This window comes from Oncorhynchus keta, chromosome 8 (genome assembly GCF_023373465.1).
Source record: "Oncorhynchus keta strain PuntledgeMale-10-30-2019 chromosome 8, Oket_V2, whole genome shotgun sequence".
NCBI classification, from domain to species: Eukaryota; Metazoa; Chordata; class Actinopteri; order Salmoniformes; family Salmonidae; genus Oncorhynchus; species Oncorhynchus keta.
Genome location: NC_068428.1, coordinates 1,489,550 through 1,509,449, shown reverse-complemented (window position 1 = coordinate 1,509,449; position 19,900 = coordinate 1,489,550). Strand labels below are relative to the sequence as shown.

The 19,900-nt window shown below is 44.0% G+C and overlaps 1 protein-coding gene and 1 pseudogene across 1 annotated transcript; one reads left to right on the top strand and one right to left on the bottom strand.

The window, feature by feature from the left end:
- On the top strand, positions 1–19,160 carry LOC118386661 (transmembrane protein 151B-like). The gene is made up of 2 exons (XM_035774382.1): positions 1–422; positions 16,739–19,160. The coding sequence occupies exons 1-2, from the start codon at positions 336–338 to the stop codon at positions 18,188–18,190; spliced, it is 1,539 nt and encodes a 512-aa protein (XP_035630275.1). The 5' UTR covers positions 1–335; the 3' UTR covers positions 18,191–19,160.
- Positions 7,722–7,930, bottom strand: LOC118387232 (uncharacterized; annotated as a pseudogene).
- Positions 19,161–19,900: the final 740 nt, after the last annotated feature.

The window sequence follows — 19,900 nt, the reverse complement described above, 5'->3', positions numbered from 1 at the left end:
ACCCCTTGTTGGGAAACAGTGCCTTAATCACTTGCAAGAGTATTTCGGAAGCACCTGCATCAAGGCGCAAAGGAGCCCATTTTTTCTACAGTGGACATATGAACCCAATACATTTCGCTTTGGATATAGGCTGCTGTAGCCATGCAGTGTCACCTCATGCTGTGGGGGAGAAGATGCTGCTTTTACAATGGGAGCATGTCGTAGGGGTTCCTCCCGCTATATTGGTTGGATTATGTAGCCTGGGGTAGGCTTGCTGGCTAGTTTACGTTGCACTGTGATTTGGACCTCGGTTTTACTAAGGTGATCCATGCCCCTGTGTTTTTGCTATTGTCAACATGTCCCCAGCATCGGCTGCAACGGCCAGTGAGAGCAGCACCACTACCGTTCCAGAGGAGGACACAGAAGAGAGCGCCCGCGAGGAGGTGAGAGAAGAGAAACGCTTTGTTTAGCTTGCGGCTGTACGAGAGCTGCTCAACGAATCGTGCATTTGGCAAATGAATCATTGCATAGCTAAATCCCACGTAACCTGAGCCCTATTCCGATTCTGAGATATCGGTTCAATTACCCACTTAAAATGAACGCATTATGCGCTGCATCAGCACATCTGCACCAATCTTGTTTTGAATACGTTTCTTAGGCTACCGTTTATCACTGTAAATCGTATATGGTTTTGACCATATTATTAAATATGTGGTGTAGTTTGACTGCAAGTTTGTGTGCGCATGTGTTTGCGCGTGAGCGTAGGTAAACTACGTGAGTGTGTGCTTGTTTTTCTCTCCCTTCCAGTCACTGAAATGGTTTTTTTTTTTCTTTTGGAAAAGTTTTATTGGCACAATTCCTTTAAAAACAGCTCATACATTTTTTTTACATCATTTATACACATAAGAACGGCAACAAAGCATAAAACACAGCATTTGAACGTTACATTTAAATTTGTAAAAAATTACATGTTGTTAAAACCAATGAAAACAACCATGAATAAAAGTACTTTCTTTGTAAAAACATAAAATTTGTAAAAGCCATGTAAAATGTGTACTAATGATCTAACAAAGGTAAAACATTTTTAAGACATGAAAAACATGTTAAAAAGCCACTTTGTTAAAAAGCTGTCTTCAGTCCCTTGTACAGGAGCGGGGTGAGTCTTTATCAAGCTCACCTCATCCTGCTCTTCTGAATGGATCATCGTCCCGTCCTTCGGGGCCCAGAGGAGATCCCTCCCCTAGGCGCATCGCCCTAGGCGCCGCAGCGCTGTCAGGCCGTGGCCGCCGGGACCTAGGGTGTTGTGGGGGACCCTTCGCCTGGGGTCGAGGCCTCCTTCCTTTCGTACCACCCCAGGGCTTCCGTGGCTACCATGGCCACTGCCTGGGGGGTGGTCTCTACGTTTATCGCTACCAGCAGGTTACGGGAGGACCACAGTGCTTCCTTCAGGCACGTGAGGGTGGGCCAGAGCTTGGTGAAGGTCTTCGATGGAATGGGCCTTCGGCCCACCCCATACAGCACGAGCTGTATGTTAGGTCCTCCCCTGCTGGCAGACACGAGGTAATCAGGGGGCCTGCTTCCTTCCACAGGTCGCTGGCGGCTCTGCACTCCCAGAGCAGCCTGGTCGGGGGCACGCGGAAGTCCTCGCCATGCCCTGTGAGTGCATAACGGCCCTGACCGGGAGGATCTCGTGGGCGACCATCCAGGACAGGTCCCGATGCCGATTCAGGAGAGCAGGATGGGCCATGTTGCGCCAAACCGTTGTGGGCTCACCTATAGCGAGCCCGCGCACTGGACATACTGGTTCCCGATCCTGCACAAGAGAGAGAAAAGAGCGGTGTTTTGTTAAGACCGTGACTGTTTCTTTTTCCAGTTTAAAATGTCTTAAAAACTTCTGGAGCTGGACGTAGGGCGGGGGTAGTAGGAAAGAGACTGGGGCTCGCAGGTCGACTGGGATCAGCCTCAGAGTCCTGAGGTAAGGTCCCAGCCAGAACCGTGCGAGGGCCTGAGTCTTGTTGTTGACCGGGGAGGTGGCAAGAGTCAGGCAAGCCTTTCCCCCCCTTGGACCTAGGCCTCTTGACCACCTCCCTCCTCAGCCTCTCCCACTTGCCTCCCCACAGGAAGTAAAAAAGCATTCGCTCCAGGTCTAAAATACTCCTTCGAGGGGGGATAAAAACAGAACTGATTAATAAAAGCACAGATAAAATCACAGCTTTAATGATTAAAACCTTGACCCTCAAAAGTCAGCTGTCGTAGTCCCCAAAAACCCAGTCTCTGTCTTACAGTCCCCAGGATTCCACTCCAGTTACCGCTCCCTCCTCCCCCCCGGTCAAACTATACCCCCAGTACCCTTATGTCCGTTAGTTTAACTGTCAGAGGTAGTCTGGTCAAGTCTGGGTCTGCCCACGGTCCGAAGAATTGGGCCTCTATCTTGTCTCTGTTCAGTCTCGCCTCAGAGGTTCGTCCGTACCAGTCAGTCCTGTCCAGAGTCCTGTCGACGGATAAAAGGTCGGTACATAAAATGTTGACGTCATCCATGTAAAAGACGCACTTGGCGGTCATCCCCCCACTCCCCGGGATACCCACCCCACTGATCCCTTGGTCCCTTCTCAAGACCAGTGCCAGTGGTTCAATACAGGCCACGAACAGAAGAGGAGATAACAGACAGCCCTGGCGGACGCCGCAGTGTACTCCCACTGCTTTTGACAGATGCCATTTACAAGGATTTTGCTGGTGATGTCCCCGTACAGCAGTCCCACCCAAGCTAAGAACCTGTCCGGGAAACCCATTTTTTGCAGTACCTTAAAGAGGTACTGGTGCGAGACCCGGTCAAAGGCTTTTTCAAAATCTAAATTTAGGACTACAAGCCGCATGTTTCTGTCTCTCGCATAACAGATGGCATCTCGGATCAGTATCAGGCTGTCCGTGATCTTCCTTCCGGGCACGGCACAGGTTTGGTCCGGGTGGATCACCTCCCCTAAAACAGAAGACATTCTGAGTGTTAAAAGCTTGGTAAAAAGTTTACAATCAAAGTTTAAAAGGGTTATCGGTCTCCAGTTCTTCAGGTCCGTCCTGTCGTTTTTCTTATATAAAAGAGTCACAATCCCCACTCTAAAACTGTCAGGTAGTCTGTCAAGATGTTCAAAATCAGTAAAAACAGTCAGAAGTTCGTCGGCTAAAACATCCCAAAAGGTCAAATAAAACTCCAAAGGGAGGCTGTCCTCCCCCGGTGATTTACCCCTCTTAAAATGTTTCAGTCCTTGTTCGATTTCGGTCCTCGTCAGGTCTTTTGTTAGGTTGTCTGTATTGGGTAGGGTCTTGTCGATGTATGTTAAAAGGTCCCCCATTGTTTCTTCACACACATATTTTACCCCAAACAGTTCCCCATAAAAATCCTCAACTACTTCTTTTATTCCTTCTATATCTGTTTTTAAAACCCCATCTTTATTTTTTAAACGAGTCATTAACCTACCCTTACTAACTATTTTCTTTAAAAAGTACCTTGTGCACTTCTCCCCCTCTTCTAATTCCCTTTCCTTGCTTCTTAAAATAACCCCCTTGCTTCTCTGTTCTGCTAAAAATGCCATTTCCTTTTTTACTTCTTTAATTTCATGGTTAAAATCAAGGCCCTGTTGGCATAGGTTAAATACCTTTCCAGTCGCTTTTGCAGTCCCACCATGCGTCTATCTTTTTCTTTGCTTTTTTCCTTTCCTATCTCTCTAAAGAAGGTCCTCGTCCTTCCCTTCACCATTTCCCACCACTGTGCTCGTGTGTCAAAGAAGTCCTGTAGCGTCTGCCACTGGCTGAACTGCTCTCTGTACTGGCTAACTACTCTATCATCTTCTAAAAGGGAGCAGTTCAATTTCCAGGGCCCTCTTCCCACAGTCACACCCGAAGTTAGTGAAAGGGTGCACGTCAGCATTACGTGATCTGAGAAGAAAGCAGGGGTTATTCTAGCATCAGTTGGGGGACAGTCCCGGGTAAACAGATAATTTTACATTTACATTTAAGTCATTTAGCAGACGCTCTTATCCAGAGCGACTTACAAATTGGTGCATTCACCTTATGACATCCAGTGGAACAGCCACTTTACAATAGTGCATCTAAATCTTTTAAGGGGGGTGAGAAGGATTACTTTATCCTATCCTAGGTATTCCTTAAAGAGGTGGGGTTTCAGGTGTCTCCGGAAGGTGGTGATTGACTCCGCTGTCCTGGCGTCGTGAGGGAGTTTGTTCCACCATTGGGGAGCCAGAGCAGCGAACAGTTTTGACTGGGCTGAGCGGGAACTGTACTTCCTCAGTGGTAGGGAGGCGAGCAGGCCAGAGGTGGATGAACACAGTGCCCTTGTTTGGATGTAGGGCCTGATCAGAGCCTGGAGGTACTGAGGTGCCGTTCCCCTCACAGCTCCGTAGGCAAGCACCATGGTCTTGTAGCGGATGCGAGCTTCAACTGGAAGCCAGTGGAGAGAGCGGAGGAGCGGGGTGACGTGAGAGAACTTGGGAAGGTTGAACACCAGACGGGCTGCGGCGTTCTGGATGAGTTGTAGAGGTTTAATGGCACAGGCAGGGAGCCCAGCCAACAGCGAGTTGCAGTAATCCAGACGGGAGATGACAAGTGCCTGGATTAGGACCTGCGCCGCTTCCTGTGTGAGGCAGGGTCGTACTCTGCGGATGTTGTAGAGCATGAACCTACAGGAACGGGCCACCGCCTTGATGTTAGTTGAGAACGACAGGGTGTTGTCCAGGATCACGCCAAGGTTCTTAGCGCTCTGGGAGGAGGACACAATGGAGTTGTCAACCGTGATGGCGAGATCATGGAACGGGCAGTCCTTCCCCGGGAGGAAGAGCAGCTCCGTCTTGCCGAGGTTCAGCTTGAGGTGGTGATCCGTCATCCACACTGATATGTCTGCCAGACATGCAGAGATGCGATTCGCCACCTGGTCATCAGAAGGGGGAAAGGAGAAGATTAATTGTGTGTCGTCTGCATAGCAATGATAGGAGAGACCATGTGAGGTTATGACAGAGCCAAGTGACTTGGTGTATAATCAATGCGAGAGGCTCTGGTGCCATCACCACTGGTCCAGGTGAAGCCCTCCTCTCTTGGATGCAGGGTTTTAAAACAGTCAGTCAGTTTAAAATCCCTGCACAGCCCTTGCAATAAAACACTTGACCTGTCTACCTTAAAATCCCCTCCTGCCCCTCTCCTGTCTGCTCTACTTAAAACACAATTAAAATCCCCACCCACCACTAGAGGATCCCTCCCTAGCATGTGGGACTGCAGGTCTTCTAAAAGTGTGCACCGGTCATGTTTATCATTAAAACCATACACATTAAAATCCCTCCCCATAAAAGTACAATTGGCTAAAAGAGCACGCCCGCCTACCACCACCGTGCTCCCCTTCACCACCACCTGTGGGGTCTTGATTAAAATGGCAACACCGTCGTTCTTGTTAAAATTGGAACCACTCCAAATGGAGGGCCTGTGCTGCCACTTATCCTCCCATTTCCTGTAAGAGGATAAAAAGGGTAGACCACACTCCTGTAGTAAAAACACATTAGAGTGAAACCTTTCTAAAAAGGATAAAACCGACTGTGCTCTTGTTGCTGTTCTTAAACTCCTCACATTTATATTGGTGATTTTAAAAACCATAAAAGGGGTGAGTGAAAACAGTGCTAAAAGAAAAAGCATTGAACAGTTAAAAGGGGGTTAGTTCTCAGGGACTTTCTCTCTCTCCCTCCGGGGTAAGGGGGTTTGGAAGGGAGAGGAGGTTATAATAGGGCTTAAAAAGGAGACTTGATTGGGGGAGTTGGAGGAGAAGGTTCTGGGTTCTTCCTCCCCCTGGGAGCTCTCCCACTCCATCTTTCCCTTTTTCTCCTCACCCTGTTCGGGGTCAGAGAGCTCTTCAGCATTTCTTTTACGTAGGGGGAGTTGTTCCTTCAGAATCTCCCCCTCCTCTCCCGTACCTTCTGACACAGTCTCCATGGTGCTTTCCGACACCGACCCTATAATATCTGACCCACTTGGGGAGCTTTCGCTGAACATCTCTCCGGAGCCGTCTTTCTCGGCACTTTCTCCTTCAGGGGTCATATTAGTTTGGGGCAGGGGGATTGGGGTGGGGAGGGTTTTGTCCTCTCCTCCTGCTTCTTCCACCACTACACCTTCCGCGCCCTCCACTACAGCCACCACCACCGGCTCCACAACTGTCTCCTCCACCACCACTACCGGCTCCACTACTGCCTCCTCCTCCACCACCACCGGCTCCTCCACTACCACCTCGGCAACTGCCGTTCCAGCCCTCTGGCGCTCGAAAGCCCGGTCCGCAGCCGCCCACTCCCTCCTTCCAGCCTAGGCCCTGTTGGCCCAGGAGGAGGGGCAGTCGCGGATGAGGTGGGACCGCTCGCCACAGAGGTTGCACGACCTTCCGTTCGTGCACTCCTCGTAGCGGTGGCCCACCTCCCGGCACTTCATGCAGACGACCTTCTGACAGGCGTCTGCAAGGTGGCCATGTTCACCACACTTACGGCACAGCTTAGGCTGGTCCTGGTAGTGAACATGGTCCCTGTTCTCTCCGAGGACTATGGTGGATGGGATGGCTTTCAACCCACCATAGCCCCCAGGGTCCTCCCTTTGCTGGACAGTGACCCTCCAGGCCCCTGTCCAGATCCCATCAAGGTCTTTAACCTGGATCAGGGGACCCTTCACGTTGCAGTACCTGTCCAGCCATACTGCAACGTCCTCCAGCTGTACGGTTTCATTGTACATACGGACAATAACGGTTTTAATGCTATTATCCGTCAGCTTGGTCACCTCAAACATTGCTGTGAGGGACCCCTGGGTGTTCAGGGCGTTCTGGAGTTTCCCCCAGGACTCCCTCAGGAAGCTGGCGTTGGCAAAATTGACATCGAAGCCCTTCCTATAGGGGAGGGTTAAGATGCAGTTTACCTGCGCGGGATGAAAGCCGAGCTCTTTCTGGAGGAATTTTCTGGAGAAATCCAATCGGGATAACTCCATTATTTTTCCTCCCTTCCCCTTTAGAAGGAGGCGCACTGCATGGTGCCTCCTCATGCCAGCCTTTGCTGCTGACATGATGGAGGCCCACTCCCTTTACTACAGCCCAACACCAGTGAGAGGGGAGGGGAGGGGGAAAGGGAGAGGGAGAAGGGGGGTAAAACAGCCAGGGGAAAACAAAAAGGAACACCGACCAGCACAACACCTGCCAAACATGAGTGCCGAGAGAGCTAGCTAGCCTTACCAGCAGACCAGGTCAAGCCAACCAGCTGGTGAGCCTCGCCAGCAGACCAGGCCAAGCTAACCAGCTAGCGAACCTCGCCAGCAGACCAGGCCAAGCCAACCAGCTAGCAAGCCGGCCAGCAAAAGTCCCCCAGTTGGCAACACAAACCAAGAAACAGAGACAAAAGGAAATTTTAGGGGGTGAACTAACAAGTACAAGGTGGATGGGAACAAGGAAAATACAGTCAGACAAACACGCAACAATGCGATGCCTGCCACGCCTAAAGGGCCAGGAGGCTAGCGTTCCGACAAGCCAGAAAGCCCCTCCGGCCAGCAGGCAACACAAAACTCAAAACAGTAGGAATAATTGAACGGGGGGAGGGTAGGATACAAAGGGGAGGAGGGTAGGATACAAAGGGGAGGAGAGGTACAAAACGGGAGAAACAAGGGGAAAACTGAAATTTAAATCAAATAAGAAAGAAAAAGGACCAGAGGGCCTTTAAACTCACCCTACAGGTGCTGGTGCACCTGTAGTCCACCACCAGAACCACCAACTAACCCAGGACAAAAACAATGGTGAAACAATACAACAATAATGATTTTAAACAAAAATAAATAGCACAACTCCCGGGCGACCTCCGGCCTGCGATCGCTTCTCTGAGCAGGTGCAGCACTGTCAAGGACACTACACTTGATCTTAGCCAAAAGGCCGAGAAGCGATGAAATGGTCATGTCCCCATGAAATGGTCCCTTTCTGGTGCGTATCAAAAAGATTGACAGCCACCTGTCTGAGGACATATGACAGGCTATATGCTATTCCTGTCATGGTCTTCCAAGGCAAGGGATTATGAAAGCCCTTTTAATGTTAATTTACACAACAATTTTAACATTTAGGGGAATTTCACAAACTATTATTATTTCTAATTGTTACAATCAGGCCCTCTTGTTTTTACTGTCATTCTGAATAGGTTTGCATCAGGAAACACTCACTGTAATACCACGCAGGGCAGAACAGAGAACTGACAAGATGTATGTAAACAGTATTCTTTATACTGTGATAGACAGTTCCAACCCGTCTGTTGGCCTATCACAGTAGAGAGTGGGCGTGGTTTAAACTTGCTCAGCTTATTGCAGGCGCTCAGGCGGGTCCCCGCCTCTTGGAGTCCTCCCACCGTCGATGTATAGATCCTTACTGTTCTGGTATCGCAGCCTAGTTAGAACAGTTGCTCAGTTCCTGCTATTGTGTTGTTCCATCTCAGTTAAACCTCGTGATGACCACCCCTCCCTATCACAACTTTGTAAGATACAGCAAGTCACACCATGTGCTCAATATTGTTACATACAAACACAAAGACAAAGCATCTGCTGGGCTGTTATCTACCGTTTTGCAACATGCAGGTCACACCATGTTACTCAGTTCTTGTCACACACAAACAGGCAAGTAGCAAGCAGTTGTTTAATCTCATAATTGATGCTCCAGTGCACAAATGCAGACACCTAACACAACCAAAATCAGATAATATTTAATCATATATATCTAATGGCTATAATGTAAAATACAGGATCCAACAAGGGTGTGAACAAAAGTTCAGCAGTGAATCGTATAACAGTTACAAAGTTTAAAATACCTTCATGTCCTCCATTCGATCCCACTATGTACTAGATTGGCTACCAGCCACCTGGGAACTTAAAACCCTCATGTCAGAAGAGAACAGCTCATTTAAAAACAGAATAAAAGAAAATGGTGTCAAATTTAAGTCCCCCTTTTGACACCTGCTAGGTTGTCACTCATTATCCTTTATTTCAGCGGTCCCAACATAGCAATGTTAATAGCATTTCATGAAAATAACAAAAAGTTTATTATTAATAAAACATAATTATTATTATTTTTATTTATTTATTACAGAAAAACAGAAGAGAAAAATCAACCAAGAAAAAATAAAAATCAAGTGATATATGCTTTTGTCTCCCCCTTTTGACAAAAACAGGATAATACTTTATTGTTTATTGACATGTAAGATGTAGGATAAAACTTTGGTCATGGAAAACAGAGTAAAGCAGAGCAAAGCATTATTATAAACCATCTGGTCCTCTCAGCTACTCCTATCCTGCACCAGGTGGGCACCATGCCACCCAGGGACTCCAAACCTTCACAACAGGGAGAACAAACATACTGGAAAGAAAACTTATCATAAAACAAAAATGTAAAACAAGGAACCGTGGTGGTGTAATATTTATTCTACTACCTCACCCACAGCATACCATGGTTCATCCTCAGTCAGTCCCATCCTCCCCTGAAAGCATGATTCAGTATCAGCATCTCCAACTGGAGTATCAAGCAAAGACTTCATGCCTGAAGCCTTCATATCTGTAACAGACATAAAAATCAGCCTGCAATCCACTCTGCGTACCTTCCATTGTTCCCCATAATGAAAACAGATTCTAATGTTAGTATACCTTAACCTCCTGTTTAATTTCAATGGTGTTATCTGATCAATCAAACCAAAATCAATAACCGGGAAGTACTTGTGTAAATTAATTCAAAGAAAAAAAATTAATCTACCTTATTTCTCAGCACTTGGTTAGAACACCACTCCCATCTTACATCGACCACACCCTTCGCCCCGTCTCCCGTACATCTTATCTATTACTCAGTGGCTCAATTAATGTGCAACGTAAGTATGTTCAGATGTTGATTATGTAATTCTACAATATTAGTATAGTTCAAACCTCATGATATGAATCTACACACAGAATTTTACGTTAAAAGAGTTGAACACTTTTTCCAACAGTCATGCACACCCCCTCGATATTCAATGATATAACTCTGTGCAAACGTCTCATTTGCAAGTCCGCAACTTTTTAAACATTCTCCCCGGTACCAGCTCCAACTGTAATACCTAATGTACCACACTCGCTTGGTCACCGACCTCATTCATACCGTTATTAGTCCCCGACTGAATATCAAGCTATTTCATGCACACGATTTGAGTCTCACAAATCTTCCTTTACACCAGTAAGCTTCAACTTATGTTTGCACTCACGAGACTCCCAGTTACACAATAAATGTTCATTTTGTTCGATAAAGATTATTTTTATATCCAAAACCTCCATTTGGTTGGCGCGTTTTGTTGAGTAATCCACAGGCTCGTGCAGGTCACGACGGGCAGACGAAAATTCCAAATAGTATCCGTAAAGTTCGTAGAAACATGTCAAACGTTTTTTATAATCAATCCTCAGGTTGTTTTTATAATAAATAATCGATAATATTTCAACCGGATGGTAGCCTTTTCAATAGGAGAGAGAGAGAGAAAAGATCTGCTCCAGGCTGCTCGCATATGCACAAATCTGGGGACACCCAGCTATCACTGACGCGATGTGATCATTCTCGCTAATCTTTTCAGAATAAAAGCCTAAAACTATGTATAAAGACTGTTCTCGACACCATGTGGATGCCATAGGGAAATGAATATGGTTTATATCCCTTCAAATGGAGGATAGGCATGCAATGGAACAGAGAGGTTTCACAATAACAGCACTTCCTGGTTGGATTTTCCTCCGGTTTTCACCTGCAATATCAGTTCTGTTATACTCACAGACAATATTTTGACAGTTTTGGAAACTTTAGAGTGTTTTCTATCCTAATCTGCCAATTATATGCATATTCTAGCTTCTGGGCCTGAGAATTATTCATCCAAACATCAAAATACTGCCCCCTAGTCTCAAGAGGTTAAGGAGATTGGTGGAGCTAAAGCTTAACTTCTTATGGCTGCAGGGGCAGTATTCAGTAGCTTGGATGAAAAGGTGCCCATTGTAAATGGCCAGCTCCTCAGTCTCAGTTGCTCATATATGCATATTATTATTAGTATTGAATAGAAAACACTCTACAGTTTCCAAAACTGTCAAAATATTGTCTGTGAGTATAACAGAACTGATATTGCAGGCGAAACCCTGAGGAATATCAAACCAGGAAGTGGCCTCTATTTTGAAAACTCCATGCTCTATAGCCTCCCTTTGCTCCATTTAAAGGGATATCACCCAGATTCCTTTCCCTATCGCTTCCTCAATGTGTCAACAGTCTTCAGACATAGTTTCAGGCTTTTATTTTGAAAAATTAGCCAGAACGATAACATCGCGTCAAGTGGTCGCATGAGTTTTGCTCACGCAACAGAGTTTGGACAGCCATTGCTTTCCCTCTCCTACTGATAAAGACATTTGCGGTTGATATATTATCGATTATATATTTTAAAAACAACCTGAGGATTGATTATAAAAAACATTTGACATGTTTCTGTGGACATTACGGAAACTATTTGGAATTTGTCTCTTTTGTCGTGACCGCTCTTTCCTGTGGATTTCTGAACATAACGCGCCAAACAAACAGGTATTTTGGATATAAAAATAATCTTTATCGAACAAAAGGAACATTTATTGTGTAACTAGGAGTCTCGTGAGTGAAAACATCCGAAGATCATCAAAGGTAAACGATTAATTTGATTGCTTTTCTGATTTTCGTGAACAAGCTACTTGATGCTAAGTGTACTTCATGTTTTGTCGAGCGATCGATAAACTTACACAAACGCTTGGATAGCGTTCGCTGTAAAGCATATTTTCAAAATCTGACACGACAGACTTAACTTAACCTCTTGAAACTAGGGGGCACTATTTTCATTTTTGGAAAAATAACGTTCCCAAAGTAAACCACCTATTTCTCAGGACCAGATGCTAGAATATGCATATAATTGACAGCTTAGGATAGAAAACACTGTCAAAATATTGTCTGTGAGTATTTTTATTTTACCTTTATTTAACTAGGCAAGTCAGTTAACAAATTCTTGTTTTCAATGACAGCCTAGGAACAGTGGGTTAACTGCCTGTTCAGGGGTAGAACGACAGATTTGTACCTTGTCAGCTCGGGTGTTTGAACTTGCAACCTTCCGGTTACTAGTCCAACGCTCTAACCACTAGGCTACCCTGTCGCCCCGAGTATAACAGAACTGATATTGCAGGCGAAAGCCTAAGAAAAATCCAATCAGGAAGTGACTCATGTTTTGAAACCGTTGTCTTCCTATGCACCCCTATTGGCCACTGAAAGGGATATCAACCAGATTCCTTTTTCTACGTATTCCCTAAGGTGTCTACAGCATTGTGACGTAGTTTCACGCGTAGTGTAAACGACTACATTGCGTAAGTGGCCAGCTGAGGGCTCTCAGAGTGATTCTTGCGTAAAAGACAGAGGTAGTAATTTTTCCTCTCGCTCCTACTGAAAAGCCAATTGTCCCGGTTGATATATTATCGAATAGATATTTGAAATACACCTTGAGGTTTGATTATAAAAATGTTTGCCATGTGTCTGTCGATATTATGGATATAATTTGATTATTTTTTCTCGCCATTGTCGTGGCCGCTATTTCCGGTGGATTTCTGAACATAACGTGACAAGCAAACAGAGGAATTTTGGGTAGAAAAATAATCTTTATGGAACAAAAGGAATATTTGCTGTCTAACTGGGAGTCTCGTCAGTGAAAACATCCGAAGATCATCAAAGGTAAATGGTTAATTTGATTGCTTTTCTGATTTTCGTGACCAAGCTTCCTGCTGCTAGCTGGACATAATGCTATGCTAGGCTATCGATAAACTTACACAAACGCTTGTCTTGCTTTGGCTGTAAAGCATAATTTCAAAATCTGAGATGACAGGGTGATTAACAAAAGGATAAGCTGTGTTTCACTATATTTCACTTGTGATTTCATGAATATGAATATTTTCTACTAATATTTTTTGACCGTTGCACTATGCTAATTAGTGTAGTTGATGACAATTCTCCCGGATCCGGGATGTGTAGTTTCAAGTTAACAAAAGGCTAAGCTGTATTTTCCTGTATTGCACTTGTGATTTCATGAATATAAATATTTTTAGTCATATTCATTGAACGTAGCGCTGTGCAATTCAGCGGTTGATGATGACAATTATCCCATTAACGAGATTGCAGCCATAACAAGTTAAGAGGGTGTGAACGATGCTAAATGGGTTTAGACAAAGAAGAGCTCTCCAGTAGTAGTAGCAAAACATTCAAAGGCCATTTTCTCAAAAGTGAGGTTACAAGTTGATCAACTTTCAAAGCAGAATTACTTTCCCATTGTTCCTCAAATGCAGTGTATGATATACCATATTGTAGCTCTTGAGTCTCTGCTTTTATCCAATGTAAAAATAACCATTTCAAATTTTGCAACATAAGACCGGATCATGGCAGTCGGTCACAAATCTTACAAGCAATAGACTGTCCAAAGCCTTTTAGACTAATGGACCTTGAATAATGGATGTTGATGCCAAAAATACTTTTGGCGGTCTTGAATGGCCTTTTCTATTCAAAACTTTGGAACCTTTCAATTTTCCTGCTGAAATAATATATTTAATACAGATATTATAGAAAATGTCCTAAAGCAAAAATATACACAAAAATACATTTTCTGATGAAATTGCTTTAGAAAGTGGCACAAGACAGGGATGTCCCCTCTCCCCCCTCTTGTTTGCACTGGCACTTGAACCTCTTGCAGAAAGAATTAGACAGGACCCAAACATATCAGGTATCAGTGTTGGTAAACATGAATATGAACTAAACATATTTGCAGATGAACTCCTGATATACCTGACCAATATTGAAAACTAAATGTCCCCTTGGTATATTTTCAGAATACTCAAAAATATCAGGATATAAAATTAATCTGGAAAAATCAATATAATAGTCATAGGGAAAATAAATAGAATAACTCACTCCACAGCAATCCTTTAAGTGGACCACAAAAAAATATCAGCTGACAACAAACAAATATATAACTTACTTAACAATGTGACCGACCGGCTCAATTCGGTCTTATGTAGCAACATTTGAAATTGTTTTTTATTTTTACATTGGATAAAAGTAGAGACTCAGAGCTAGAAAATTGTATATCATACACTACAGTTGGGAACAATGAGAAAGTAATTATTTTTGACAAAATTAGAAACGTGTAATATCTGAAAATGTAGCTAAGACGCTTCTGGACGCTTCTGCCTCTCTGTCACGGATGCCATGGTTGACCTAAATTTGAAGTAATCCGGAAACAGAACAACAGCCTTCTGTGTGTTCTCTTTTTCACTTCCTCTGCATATTTGCAATCAAATGCCAGAATTTTCTCCATCTCCTTAGCTATCATTCTCTAATTCCATCCGGCATTCCACTGATTTCAAATCTCAGTCCTCCAGAAAGTGGAGAGCAACAGTTTTGCAGTTCTACTACGTGATACCTTTTAAAAAAAGCAGCGTTAGAAAGGATTACCTACATATACTAACCAGCTCATGTTATAGACAGACACGTGCAACCTGGCAGACCAATCCGAACTCATCTCTCGGCATGTCCAGCCCCCCATTATCTCAGCCAATCATGGCTAGCGGGAAGGTTCCTCACTTTTTCCGTAGCTAAACTAACTCGTAATTTAACCATTTTTTTTTTCATATTTCCAGATAGCATACAAGTTTGTAATTAAGGGACATGAAAGTTCACATGTTCCAAAATGGCTCTCACATATGAAAGCAGATTTAATTAAATGGTACAATCTTCCTATAAATCTTACAGCTAGTATAAGCCTCTTCAGAATGTAATGGAATGTATTTATTTTTGGTAATACCAATTACCCCACCGAAGCTTTTTACCCCACTTAAGCTTCCAGACTTGGAATTGTATCAACTCACTACCCAAGGCTTTTACTTGTGCCATATAGTTAAATGCACTAAAGGGGAACAATCGGTACATATTGAAGATGCTCATGCTCATCCCCAGAATCTTTTTATTTTCAAAGGATAAAGCTAAGAACGTTAACAACTTCATAGTTAAGAACGCTATAACAATATGGAAGAAAAATACACTTATTCTACAAGAACAAATATCACTCCCTAAAAACGCAACCCTACGGAACAATCCTTGAATAGCTTTTCAGAATTAACCAATAAATTGGTCCACATGGAAAACTAAAGGCATAGATACCGCAAATGACTTGGTAACAGGAAATACATTTATTTCCATTATATAATTCAAAATCTATTTTGGTCTGACCAATGTAGATATTTTCAAATTGATGCAACTTAAAAGTGACATATCACAACATGTTTTATTTGAAATCTTTTGGACATCAGAGCAACCTTGAGGGAAAGAGATGTTCACATTTTTTTATATATTTTTTTTACCTTTAAGAACAAATTCTTATTTTCAATGACGGCGTAGGAACAGTGGGTTAACTGGATAAAAGCGTCTGCTAAATGGCATATATATATATATAATATTTTTTTTTTAACTGCCTGTTCAGGGGCAGAACGACAAACTTACCAGCTCGGGAGTTTTGAATTTGCAACCTTCCGGTTGCTAGTCCACCTACTCTAACCACTAGGCTACCCCTTACATGATAGGTAAGACATACAAAATCTTGCAGAGAGCATACAGTATCCAACCTATCCAATTAATTAGAAAAAATATAAACTATTGGAACCAAGACTTAAAAATAACTGATGTTGGCACAAGATGGAGGGAATGTTGGAGCATAACTAATGAAATGACAGTAAACGAAAATGTAAACTTAATCCAGTATAAACTATTGTATAGAATTAATTTATTATACAAGAGACAAAATAAAAAATTCTACAGCACTGATGGATATACCTCAGCAGAGTCATATCTTAAGTGTAAAACTAAAAATGACTCAATAATCCATGCTTTCTAGGAATGCTATGAAGTCCAAAAGTAATGGGCAGAGCTATAAAGTTGTCTGTCAGAAGTATTACAATGTAAATGCACTTTTAATCTGTCTGTCTGCATATTTCAAGACATGGCATATGGGGGTATAGTGAGATACCCAATGGGCTGATTCTCTTCTCATCACTCATCTTGAAAAAATGTATACATAGTCGACCGAGAAAAACAAATCTGTACAATTTAAGGCCATGTGGCAAACAATAATGCAGGCACTAGGGAAGGGAGTGTGAGCATTCGGATCCGGGCTGATGAGATGTAGTCGTTGTTTGTGTGCGTCTGTAAATCAATGTTCGCATGTGTATGTTTGTATCTGGTGTTAGAAAAAATATGAAAAATTGAATAGTATAAATTTGAAAAAGAAATGGAATCAAAAAGATTCTCGTGGGGAGGTTGATCGTGTGAAAGTTCAGATAAAGTCTCAACTGTTTGATCATAACAAGCAAAGACATGAGCACGCAGCTCTTTGCTCATACATAAGATACAGTATGTCAAAGCACTTAGAAAGCTGAATATTTAATGTGTTGCAAAGAGTAGTTGCTTTTGCCTCAAATTCTTTCAAGTTTACTGTGTCTATAGAGTTATTTAAAAGATAGCTATTGCTTCAAATATCCATCAATTCATCATTCTCATTGTGCATTTTATATGTATTTTCTCACTGTATGTATAATGGTTAACACAACAATGCTTACAGGTATGTTTTCCCAGACTCATTGCTATTTTCTTTCTCCATTTCCCCCTGTGCAGCAGCGGCCCCTGAAGCAGTCCCTCAGTAAGTCCCTGTGCAGGGATAGCCACTGGAAATGCCTGCTCCTGTCCCTACTCATGTACGGCTGCGTGGGGGCCATGACCTGGTGCCACGTGACCAAGGTGACACGGCTTTCCTTCGACAGTGCCTACAAGGTCAAGTCAATGATGTACCACGAAAGCCCCTGCTCCAATGGATACATCTACATTCCTGTGGCCTTCATGGTCATGCTATACGTGGTCCAACTGGTGGAGTGCTGGCACAGCCGCACCCACAACGCACTGCTGTACAAGGTGGACGTGGAGAGTGTGGGCGAGCGCATCGGGTGCATGCAGCAGGCCACACCCTGCATCTGGTGGAAGGCCATCAGTTACCATTATGTGCGGCGCACGCGGCAAGTGACGCGCTACCGTAACGGCGACGCCTACACCACCACGCAAGTGTATCACCAGCGTGTCAACACGCACGTGGCCGAGGCGGAGTTTAACTATGGCAACTGTGGCGTGAACGACATCTCCAAGCAGCTGCAGGGCCTGGACAGCTTCCCTGTCACCAAGCTGAGGTTCACCAAGTGCTTTAGCTTTGCCAATGTGGAGTCGGAGAACTCCTACCTCACCCAGCGGGCCCGCTTCTTCACCGAGAACGAGGGCCTGGACGACTACATGGAGGCCCGCGAGGGCATGCACCTGAAGAATGTAGACTTTAAGGAGTACATGATTGCCTATTCAGACCTGGACCACCTGCCCTGGTACTTGTCCAACTATGTGTTCTGGGCAGCTGCTGCCTTCACCTTCTCCTGGCCGCTGCGTGTGCTGACCGAGTACCGCACAGCCAACCTCCACTATCATGTGGAGAAGCTGTTTGGCTTCGACTGTGTCCCTGTCACACCATCCGAGGAGCGACCATACTGCCACCACATCCCTAGGGTCAACACCATCGAAAGCACCGAGCTGGAGTGGCACATCCGCTCCAACCAGCAGCTGGTGCCCAGCTATTCCGAGGCTGTGCTCATGGACCTTGCTCAGCTTTCCTCAGGTGGCGGCAGCAATGCCAACACCTACTCTGTGTGCGGCAGCTATGGCAGCTACCGACAGAACTGCGAGCGCTGCCACTGCACCATCAGCAGCTCATCCATCTTCTCACGCAGTGCTCTGAGCATCTGCAATGGGACTAGCCCACATATCCCCTTCAGCGCCAGCCGTTTGTCATTGTCGCGGCTGTACGGCTCGCGGCGCAGCTGCTTGTGGCGGAGCAGCGGCAGCCTCAACGAGACGTCGTGCCCCACAGAGAGCATGCGCTGCCTGACACCGTCGGACCAGCCAGCTAGTGAGGAGAACCCGCCGGACTACCAGGACGCACTCTACTTCCCCGTGCTCATTGTGCACCGCAACGAGGGCTGCCTGAACCATTCGCTGCACATGAACGGATCCTGCGTGGAGACCACCCTATGACTCCCACCTAGTCTAAACCTGAACAAGGAATGTAATGTCACTGTCCTTTCTCTCTGGAGGTTGATGACTGAATAATAGATCTTTTTTTCCCTTACAGGGAAGGCTTATATGGATCTATTTTTCCCCCCAATTGGACCACAGAACGACACACCAATGGCATTCCGGACCCCTTCCAGACCCCTTTCAACAGTTTGTCAAAAACAAACTCCATACAGTACTGGATTAAATGCACCTTTTGCATGCTCACTCCACCTTTCCAATACCTTCCCTTGTAGCCCAGCCCATCTCAAATGAGGTGTCCTCCAGTGATATGTTCATCGTAGTAAGTAATAGATTATGTAACTATCTCAAAGAATGTTTGAAAAAACGACATTCACAAGCATAGTCAGTCTGAGACAAATGGACTTAGTGTTCTGAGAATGATGTTGCACAACACCACAATTCTGGACCAATCACAATGCTCTGTTCATATCAGTTCATGCTAGCTTCTACATGACCTATAAATAGAGGAGATGTGTAAGCAAGGTACACTAACAGACATTTGGCCTAAGAATAAACCCCAACTTAAATCATAGTGCATTTTGTGCAACTTTAATGAGAACATCTGTTTGTGATGTTGGATTAAATTGGTTATTTTGTGAGAGGCTTAGAAGGGATATCTTGTGACTGAAAATCCCAACACAGCTCAACAGTAGAGGCCTCCATTGGAGATGACTCATAAGTGGGGTGTGAACTTAAGGAACATAAACAATATGTATTCAAGCCTTAGAGAGCAATTTGGAGATGGCAAGGAAAACCATCACACCACACAAATTATTGCAAGCAGGAAAAGTTGAAAACAATCAGACCTTTCCTCCCCCGTAAATGCATTTCTGGACATTTAAAAATGTTGCTGCATGTATCAAAGTAAATTCAGACGGTCTATAATTCATTCTCCCTCTTGCTCATGGTTCTCAATTCAAACATTAAAATCTAAACTCATTTTGGGCTATGGAATGGTGCATTTGTTTGTTTCGAGGTCAACAAGTTTTTCTGGAATTAATGCTCTTTCATGATGATGATGTGAGATACAGTAGACACAACATTCACTTAATTAGTAACAGGAGTAACATATCACAGGATGCAATGGCATTTCCACTTCCTGGCCCTCTAAATATAGCAACATAGTCAGAGCCATTAATAATTTAGTACAGGGGGACTAAAGGACACAAGGACTTCAAACTGAATCCACGAGAGAAGTCTTTCATCACATCATGTTCCTTACTCTTAATATTACTGTGTCACTCTTCACTTAAATTTAATATATTTCTGATTAAATAATTACATCAGCTGTCAATAATAACCTCAGCATGTCCCCTATTTTCAATTTTACTATTCTTTCTCAAAATTATTTTCATTATGCATACAATAATTTGCTTCAAACGACCTCTTCTTTGTTTAGGGATTTAAGTGCCCGACTATGGGTCCTTTAAACCTTAAGTTTTGCTTAAAAAACACACACCTAAACAACATACAGTACCAGTCAAAAGTTTGGACACACCTACTCATTCAAAGGCTTTTCTTTCTTTCTTTCTTTTATTAGAATAGTGAATAGATCAGACCTATGAAATAACACATATGGAATCATGTGGTAATCAAAAAAGTCTTAAACAAATCAAAATATACATTATGTTTGAGTAGCCACCCTTTGCCTTGATGACAGCTTTGCAC

Excerpts from the sequence above, each read along its gene's own strand:
- LOC118386661 (XM_035774382.1), top strand. The coding sequence starts at position 336 with ATGTCCCCAGCATCGGCTGCAACGGCCAGTGAGAGCAGCACCACTACC. Across the intron at positions 423-16,738 it reads AAGAGAGCGCCCGCGAGGAG|CAGCGGCCCCTGAAGCAGTC; the intron begins GTGAGAGAAGAG and ends CCCCCTGTGCAG.